Here is a 10,160-nt window from a genome sequence, read left to right as displayed (position 1 = left end):
TCACTCCATCATAATAATTGCTTGTTGAATTTCATAGTTGAAGATAGAAAATTTTGAAAAGAATGGCGGTGAGTAGAAGTTTAAGCTAAACCAAATCAATACCCACTCTCTATACCACTTCCATCGTTTCAATTTATGTGAACTCGTTTGATTGGGCACGAAGTTTAAAAAAAGAGAAAAGACTTATGAACTTGTGGTGTAAAATGAAGCACATATATTTTGTGTGCCTATAAATTATTGCATAAAGGTAAATTATTTTCAAATAGGGAAAGAGGTAATTCTTTTTGGCACGGACTAAAAAAAAATAGGTTAAGATAAATTGAAACGTAGGAAGTATTATTTAGTATACAAAAAAACCACGTGGAGCCTACACTTTGCCTTCAACCAGCGGCGCCATTAGTCTTTACTTAGTTTCCAAGCTCACCCACCTCACCCCACCCCACCCCACCCCCCTCCCATCACTCTCTACTTCTTCTATCAGTTCTACTATTATATTCATTTATTACCCTTTGAAGGAAAATTCCAAAACTCCATTTCTCTTTCATTTATCTCTATCCTTTTTTCCTTATCTGTTCATAAATTGGACGCTGCTGGGGTTTCTTTATTGTTCTTTTATTATTGGATGCCCGTACCTACAAATCCAATCATCCTACTCCTACACTATCTTTTTCATTTTTGTAGTTATTTAAAATAATACTACTATATAGAGTTTTTTCAATAAGAAAATGAAAGGAGAATATGTACAACTAGAAGAAAAGAAAGATCATTCTAGTAATAGTAGTAGAAACAGTATGTTTGGTAAACTTCATCATCCTCAAAACTTTCAGCAAAATCCTTCTCACCACCATTTTCACCACCAATCTTTTCAAGTCTCTCGCGAATGCCAAAATTCTGAAGAAGCCGACAGTACTACGGCGGACAAAAACGACGCTTTAACCCCGCAACCTGTTTCCACCGTAGCACCTCCGCCTCCTCCACCACCACCGCCTTCCTCCGACGGTGCTACCATCGAAGTTGTCCGCCGTCCACGTGGCCGTCCTCCCGGTTCCAAAAACAGACCTAAACCCCCGGTCATCATTACACGTGATGCTGAACCATCTATGAGCCCTTATATTCTTGAAATTCCAATTGGTGTTGATATAATCAACTCTATCACAAAATTTTGCAGAAAACGGAATATGGGCCTCTGCGTTCTCAACGGTTCAGGTACTTATTTAATATAACTAGTCACTTAGTACGTACTTTACTTTCAATTTGGCCAAAAAAATCCCTTGAATATAACTAGTCACTTAGTGCCTACTTTATTTTTCAGCAAAAAAAATCCCTTGAATATGGCGTCTTTGTATTTTCAATGGTTCAGGTACTGTTACAAATGTTACTCTAAGGCAACCTTCCACAACACCAGTTTCAACTGTAACTTTTCATGGTAGATTTGATATACTCTCAATTTCAGCAACAATTGTTCAACCAAACGTAAGTGTTCCATCAAATAACAATGGGATAGCAAATGGGTTCACGATTTCATTGGCGGGTCCACAAGGTCAAGTGGTGGGTGGGGGTGTAGTTGGGCCACTTGTAACAGCAGGAACAGTGTACTTAGTCGCTGCCACTTTTAACAGCCCAACTTTTCATAAGTTGCCTGTTGAGGAGGAATTAGCTAGGAATTCTGGTGGTGGAAATGAGGGTGGCAGCCATCAATCGCCGCCGCAGCCGGCGGTTTCCGGGGGAGGAGACAGTGGGCATCCACCGCCAACGACGGCGCCGGAATCTTGTGGGATGTCTATGTATAGTTGTCATTTGCCGTCGGATGTGATTTGGGCACCTACTGCTAGACAACCACCACCTCCTCCACCACCTTATTGAAGATACGGTTTGTTCATGTTCTTGGAATGTGTGGTATCTTTTGTCATATTTGTTTCACTAACGCTACTTTTGATTTTGGATTTTCTTTGTTTTTGTTTTTGGCTTTGCTTAGTTTATTTAGTTGACTTTAGATTTTGTACTTTTATGTTAATTAAAAATGTACTGGCTTAGCACCTTTTTGTTGTTTATTTGTAGGGTGAAGGGAACTGTTTTTGCCACTACAGTAGTAATCTTGTTGACATTAGCAATGAACATTTGGCACTGATATTTCATGTCTTATTTATCTCTCTTACCTCTTAAACATTGTTTAGCATTTGGCCGATTAATCATGTTCATTCTCTTCTACCCCCAAAGATAGAGGCAAGGTCTATGTATACTTTGTCTATTTAATCGGCCGTAGCAAGTTATTAGGTTATCATTTCAAGTCGATGGTAAGAATTACTGTTGTAGGTTAATTTGATGGTGTAAAAAAATTAGTTATTAGTGAAAATTACTCCTATGAATGAAAAACATTAAGCTTCAAAATAAAAAGCTAAACGCTTCAAAAGGCACCAAAGAGTGAAGTGGGAACAAGTTGGGATGGAGTTGCTTAGAAGTTTGGGAAGATAGTCATGTCTGCAGTATTGCTGACATTTGATGACGAAGGGGTGATATTTTTTTTTTCTTTTCATTTCTGGCATTTGCTTTACAGTTTCTGCAGCAGTAAGTAGCAAGTGGAATTAAAGATGATACTGGACTTTTCCCTTCACTTCTGGTTGGATTCTTCTGAATTTAATGCCTAAGCTGAGCTAAGCCTTAACTTCTTGGTTTGGTTTTTGGTTGAGATGAATGGGAAATTTTGGAGCAATAACTTCGTTATCTTCGTGTGATATAGGTTACGATTTTGAATCGTGAAAGTAGACTAAAATACTTGTATTATAGGCTGTTTACATTATATTCCATTTGTTTCAACTTAGAAATGATATATTTTTAAATTTGAAATTAATTCAACTATAAAGTCTTCATTTTACACTTAATATGAAACTTTTATAACTATATAAATATCATGTCATAAAGCTTTTAAAATTACAAGTTTTTAAAGTTTTTTATTAAAATTCCGTATCGAATCAAACTAACTTTTCTAAATTGAAATAGGGGGAATACACCTTAAAATGTAGTCCTTTAACCCGATTCTTATGTTAACACGAGATACGTCGCTTGGTTTGTAGTTGGAATAATATTGAAGGTAGGAAAAAGACTCTACTTTGGGAAAACAATTGATGGTTTGTGGTTGGAATAAAATTGAAATTAGGAAAAAGACTCATACTTTGGCAAAAAAAGTTGTGGCTAGGGTAATGCCACAGTGCAGGTCTTTTTAGTACAGAGTACATACATTGGTATAAGTGCGTATGTTGGGGTTGGAAATAGAAGGGGTAGGTAACCTTGCTGATTTTCTCTGAATGCATTTGCTTTTATCCAATTTGATGAAATGAAACCTTTCTTTCAAATATTCACCTCATCTCAACACTTTAACTATTCTCTCTGATTATAAACAGTACTTGGGTTTGTCTCTTTGTCTGGGGTTCTTATCTCCTTTTTTATTGAAATGACCAAAGAAGATTGGGAAAATATAAAGATGGTTTCTTGATAGAAGAGCTTTTTCTTCAAGTTTTTCCATTTTTGGTCCAATTGGTTTCTGTTGTTTTGCTCACACTTCTTGCTATTTTTTGAACTATTTTTGCATCGTAAAGTTGATGTGCACTTTACGCACTATCTGTTGTTCTCCTTTTTATACTCACTGCATGTGCATGGTTTATTTGATTATATTTGCATTTTACACTCATCTCGTATACATGTATTCTTGATATCTAATGTTTGCATACATAATAATAACGTTATTGTTTAACCAAAAAATGAAATTTCGATTGAAGCTTATAATTTAGAAGAACGTGGGTTACTGATAATCGAAAGAATGTATAAAACAAAGCAATTTGGATAGCAAGAATATAATCAAGAGAGAAACAAGTAAACCAAAGTATACTCAGATAGTGTTTCATGTCCTTACAATTGATTAGTTATCTCCCTTTTATAGGTACCTTGGAGATATGTGTTTTGCCTCCGTCATAACAAGGCTATTATGGGCAATTAAAGACATTAAATGTTATGTTACATAATCATTATATTTAATACAGATTCTCTAACGTTTTTGGTATTTAATGCTTATTAAATACTGTATCTGGACTCTCGTGTGCTGTCAGATTCATTCTCTTTGATTCTTGGGCTTAAATGACTTGAACAGGTATGAGCGTTGCCTCCGCTCGTGCCTCTTCTTTTGCCTTCTGCTCGTATCTATTGCAACTCGTTCCTTCTTGCCAGTTGTAATTCTTTAACCAGTCTATATGTCACGACACGTCATCTTCATACCTCTTNGATATAGACTGCTTAACCCGTTTGATTTTCATCAGAATAATTGAACCCTAGGCCAAAAGTTTATTATTCCTCGTGCCTTGCAGGTCGTGACTCATCATTTAGCACGGGTTAGCTTTTTGCCTATCATCTAAAATCGTTAGTAAAATTTTAAAAATTCAAAATTAAACTTTAAAATATGGATACCTGACCGTGGGTATTCCTTAAAAGTAGTATCTCTTCAGGTGAACAACATTCCAATGCGAAGGTAGTACCTTGCCATCCATTGTTTCCAACACATATGCTACTTTACCTGCAATACCACAAATCCTATAGGGTCCTTCCCATGTTGGACTTAATTTTCCTGCGTTAGCTGCCTTCGTAGATTGAAAAACCTTTTTAAGCACGAAGTCCCCAATTTTGAAGAATCTGAGGCGTGCTTTTCGGTTGTAGTACCGTTCTATGACCTGTTTCTGTGCTGCCACTCTTATTAGTGCTGCTTCTCTTCCTTCCTTCAAGAAAATCAAGATTTATACACATTTCCTCGTCATTAGACTCTTCTGTTGCATGCATAAACCTTGTGCTTGGCTCTCCTATCTCAACAGGAATTAAAGCTACTGCTCCATAAACCAATGAAAATGGTGTTTCTCCTGTACTTGTTTTTGTTGTTGTGCGATATGCCCATAAAACACCAGGTAGCACTTCTGGCCAATTTCCTTTTGATTCTTCTAAACGCTTCTTTAAATTATTAATAATGACTTTATTTGTTGATTCTGCTTGCCCATTACCCACCGGATGATAAGGTGTAGACGTAATCCTTTTAATCTGCCAACTTTGAAAAAATTTCGTGATTTGAGCTCCTATAAACTGAGGGCAACTATCACACACGATCTCCTTTGGTACACCAAATCGGCATATGATATTCTGCCAAATGAAATCTTTAACTTCCTTTTCTCGCACCTGTTTGAATGCTCCTGCCTCTACCCATTTAGTAAAATAATCAGTGAGTACGAGCAAAAATTTTACCTGTCCTTTTGCTTGTGGTAATGGACCCACGATATCCATTCCCCATTTCATAAATGACCACGGTGTGATGACTGGATGTAATAATTCCGCAGCTCTATGCATATTGTTACCATACCTTTGACATTTATCGCATTTAGCCACAAAACTTTCTGCTTCTTCTTCCATTTTAGGCCAATAATACCCTGCCCTAATTAGGGTTCTTACCAATGATCTTCCTCCGGCATGATTCCCACAATGCCCCTCGTGTATTTCTCTCATTACGTACTCCGTTTGAGCAGGTTTGAGGCATCTGGCTAAGGGACCACCGAACATTTTACGATATAGATTGCCTTGCTTTAAGCAGTACCGAGCACCCTTTTTTCGGAGCGCATGAGCTTTTTTCTTATCATCAGGGACGGTACCATACTGCAAAAAAGTAATAATCTCGTTCCTCCAATCCCAAGTTAATATTAAAGTTTACCTCATTCTTGTCGGGGTCTAGAACTGAATGAAATAAATGAATAACTGAGGCGTTTGCATCACTTATCACGTCAGCCGCAAATGCGAGATTAGCTAAGGCGTCCGCTTCAACATTTTCATCCCTTGATATTTGTGTAACTTTCCAGGTTTGAAATTGCTTTATCAATTCCCGTACCTTTTCTAAATACTGTTGCATTCTTGCTTCCCTGGCTGTATAAGTCTCAGCATTTGATTAACCACAAATTGTGAATCGCTTTTGATTATAATCTGATTTATGCCAAGTTCTCGTGCCAATTCTAAACCTGCAATCACAGCCTCATACTCTGCCTCATTGTTAATTATAGAATGGCATTTGATAGCTTGTCGAATGGTTTCACCCGTAGGTGGTACCAAAACAATCCCTAAACCTGCACCTTTTACATTAGATGAACCGTCAGTGAATAGAGTCCAAGTTCCTGGGTTAGCTCCATTGAACACCTGTAATTCTTTTTCTACTTCTAATTGCATCCCCTGGCTAAAATCAGCCACGAAATCAGCTAACTCTTGAGATTTTATAGCAGTTCTAGGTTGGTACGTGATTTCATACTCACTTAATTCTATAGCCCACTTAGCCAACCTACCTGATAACTCATGCTTATGTAGTATATTACGTAAGGGATAAACAGTTACTACAGTAATAGAATGACACTGAAAGTAAGGTCTTATTTTCCTAGATGCCATGATCAATGCAAGTGCAAGCTTTTCTAATTGAGGATACCGTGTTTCCGCATCTAACAAAGATTTACTAACATAATAGATCGGCGATTGTTTACCTTGGTCTTCTCTGACTAGAACAGCACTTACCGCTACTTCTGAAACGGCAAGGTAAATGAGTAATCTTTCCCCAGCCTTTGGTTTTGCAAGCAATGGTGGATTTGATAAGTACATTTTCAAACTTCTGAGTGCTTGTTGACATTTTTCATTCCATTCAAAATGATCTTGTGTTTTAAGAGCTGAAAAGAATTTAAAGCACTTTTCAGATGATTTAGAAATAAATCTTCCAAATGCTGCAATTCTTCCCGTTAGCCTCTGCACTTCTTTTTTACTTGTAAGTATGTCAGGAATTCTTCTATGGCCTTAATCTGCGCGGGATTTACTTCAATACCACGATTAGAAACAAGAAAACCCAAAAACTTACCTAATGCAACACCAAATGCACATTTTTCAAGATTCAATTTCATATTAAATTTTCGCATAATTTTAAACGTCTCAGACAAATGCGATATATGATCTCCTGAATGCTGTGTTTATACGAGCATATCATCTATATAGACCTCCATAGTTTTTTCCAAATGTTCTTGAAACATTTTAGTTACCGGTCTTTGGTATGTTGCACCTGTATTTTTAAGACCAAAAGGCATTACCTTGTAACAGTAAGTCCCCTTGTCTGTTATAAACGAAGTTTTTTCTTCATCTGCGGGATCCATCTTGATTTGGTTATATCCTGAGTATGTATCTAAAAAACTTAACAACTCATGCCCTGCATTAGCATCAATTAGTTGATCTATATGAGGTAATGGGAAAGAATCTTTAGGACAGGCTTTGTTAAGATCTGTATAGTCTACACACACTCGCCATTTACCGTTCTTTTTAGGTACCACAACAGTGTTAGCTAACCAATTAGGATACTTTACCTAGCGAATAGACCCATTCTTTAATAACGTTTACACCTCATCTTGAATCACCTGATTTTTGAAAGTACCTTGCTTTCTTTTCTTTTGTTTGATAGGTGGATGAGACGAGTCTTCATTTAACTTGTGAGTCATTACCTACGGTGGTATACCTGTCATATTAGAATGGGACCAAGCAAAACAATCTGCGTTAGCTTTTAAAAATTCAATCAACTTACGCTTCATATCCGGGCTGAGATTGGCTCCTATGTAAACTTTTCTGTCTGGCCAGTGTATAAACAATACTACAGCCTCCAGCTCTTCTATCGTTGTTTTGATGTTTTCATTTTCTTCTGGTTCTTGAATGGAATCGAGCATTGAATCCACATCTGTTCGCCCTTGTTCAGTTGAGGTTGATGTTATGATTTCCTCAACTGGATTCTGTAATTGCTATTTTCCTCATTTCTCGCACTTGAACCTGCCACGGAATTGATGCTCCTAGATGTCTGTTGGTCTCCACGGATTTGACATATTCCCCATGGCGCTGGAAATTTAATGACTTGATGCAAGGTTGATGGAACAACATCCATATCGTGGATCCATGGCCTCCCGAGAATTATGTTGTAAGACATTTCCATCTCCGCTACTTGAAACTTTGTATCTTTGACAACGCCTTCTGGGAATGTAGTAAGCATCACTTCTCCTTTCGTCACAACACTGGAATTGTCAAATCCTGACAAAGTATGCGCTTTTGGTACCAATTTGTCCTCTGCTTGCATCTCGTGTAGTACTCATAACAAAATAATGTTCACGGAACTTCCTGGATCAATCAAAACTCGTTTCACATTAGTGTCATGTATAAGTAAAGATATTACCAGTGCGTCGTTATGTGGAGTTAATAAGCCATCCGCATCCGTATCATCGAATGTAATATTTTCTTCTTCTAAAACATGCCGCAACCGCTTCCCATGGGTAATCGTTACTGTGGAAATCTTATTAGCCGCGGTATACGTCACACCATTGATTTCTTCTCCTCCGCTGATAACATTGACGGTTCTTTTGGGTGAAGGTGGTTTGGGGGCTCCTGCCTATTCTTCATGTATGCTTGTTTACCTTTCTCACTGAACAACTCGGTGAGATACCCCTGCTTTAATAAATGATCAACTTCACTTTGCAAGAATCTACAGTCTGCCGTTTTATGCCCATGATCATTATGAAATTCGCACCAATGATCAGGGTTTCGCCTGTTTGGATTCGATCTCATCTCCTTTGGCCATCGCACCTTGTCTCCCATGCTTCTCAAGACAGCCACGAGTTTGGAAGTGCTCACATTGAAATTATAACCACCAAACCTTGCCTTTAAGTTTCTATCATCATCTCGTGACTCACGTGTGCTTCGATCATTCCCAAATCTTGAAGATGAGCCCGACTCTCTATTCCTCGATCTGTGATCGTACCTCTGATTATCCTGCTTTGACCGTGAGTCTTTCCCCGCAGGTCCCATGTATGGCTCGTACCTGTTTTTACCGGACCTTTTTTCGGTTTCTGCCCGTCTCGAACTTACCTTTTCTTCTTTTTGATGTCGTAAAATAGTATCTTCTTCAATCCTCAGCTTTGTGCTATACCTGCTATAAACGTCATTCCATGTCGTTGCTGGGAATTCACGAAGACTCTCCTTGAGTCGCCTCGTAGCTTTTGAGCTTTTTTCATTCAAGTTACTTGTGAATGCTATAGCTGCCCAATTGTCAGGTACGCGTGGTAACGTCATTCTACCCCGTTGGAATCTGTCTACAAACTCTCTGAGCAATTCTGAATTCCCTTGCTTGATTTTGAAAATATCCTCCATTCTTTTTTCAACTTTCTGAGCTCCCGAGTGTGCTTTGACGAAAGAATCTGCAAGCTCAGCAAAAGAATTTATAGAATTTTCGGGTAAAAGAGAATACCATGTTAATGCACCCTTAGTGAGTGTTTCACCGAATTTCTTGACCAATACAGATTCAATCTCCTGTTTGGTCAAGTCATTGCCTTTGACGCCTGTTGTGAATGCAGTCACGTGGTCTCGTGAATCAGTTGTTCCATCATATTTTGGAATTTCAGGCATTTTAAATTTCTTTGGAATTGGGAGGGGAGCAGCACTTGTCTTCCAGGGTTGTTGCGAATATTTATCCACATCTATCCCTTTGATCACGGGGGGCACCCCAGGTATTTGCTCTATGCGGTCACTTTGCTCCTTATGCTGTTTCTGCAATGTTAGAACTAAACTTTGTAAATCGGAATTAACTATGTTACCTGGTTCTCCCTCTCATGATTCACTGGGGATTCCACCACTACCAGAATTAACAAGCCCAGAACGAGGGTTTTCCAAAGTGTTGGTATTTAGAACTGGTGTTGATGGTGCAGCAGGTAATTGGCTGGCAAAAGCATCAAGAGCTTTATTGACCTGTTGAGCGACCAACTTCTGCAAGGCTTCATTGATAGCTTCATCGTTGTTAAATTGAGTATTTGCATTTGAATGAGATCCATCAGGAGTTCCTTCTCGAGACCGCCGAGGCGAGCTTTGTGGAGAAGGAATCGGAGTGTGAACATCTTCTGGGTCCCCTTGGAGTTGATGGTTTCCTTGGTTTCCCTAGGTGTTATCGTTAACATTTGACATGATCGTTGATTTAACGAAATAGACAAGGTTGAGAAAAAATAGATTATCAGATTCCCGGTAACGGAACCAATTTGTTTAACCAAAAAATGGAATTTCGATTAAAGCTTATAATTTAGAAGAACGCG

The 10,160-nt window shown here is 38.3% G+C and overlaps 1 protein-coding gene across 1 annotated transcript; it reads left to right on the top strand.

Moving 5' to 3' along the window:
* The first annotated feature begins 510 nt into the window (after positions 1-510).
* LOC109243052 (AT-hook motif nuclear-localized protein 17-like) lies at positions 511-2,142 on the top strand. Its single transcript, XM_019409944.1, has 2 exons — positions 511-1,206; positions 1,361-2,142. The coding sequence occupies exons 1-2, from the start codon at positions 726-728 to the stop codon at positions 1,861-1,863; spliced, it is 984 nt and encodes a 327-aa protein (XP_019265489.1). The 5' UTR covers positions 511-725; the 3' UTR covers positions 1,864-2,142.
* The last annotated feature ends 8,018 nt before the right edge of the window (positions 2,143-10,160 follow it).

The sequence above is a fragment of the Nicotiana attenuata genome, unplaced genomic scaffold (genome assembly GCF_001879085.1).
Source record: "Nicotiana attenuata strain UT unplaced genomic scaffold, NIATTr2, whole genome shotgun sequence".
Lineage (NCBI taxonomy): Eukaryota > Viridiplantae > Streptophyta > Magnoliopsida > Solanales > Solanaceae > Nicotiana > Nicotiana attenuata.
The sequence above is the reverse complement of the archived record's forward strand: the minus strand, read 5'-3'. Positions and strand labels throughout refer to the sequence as shown.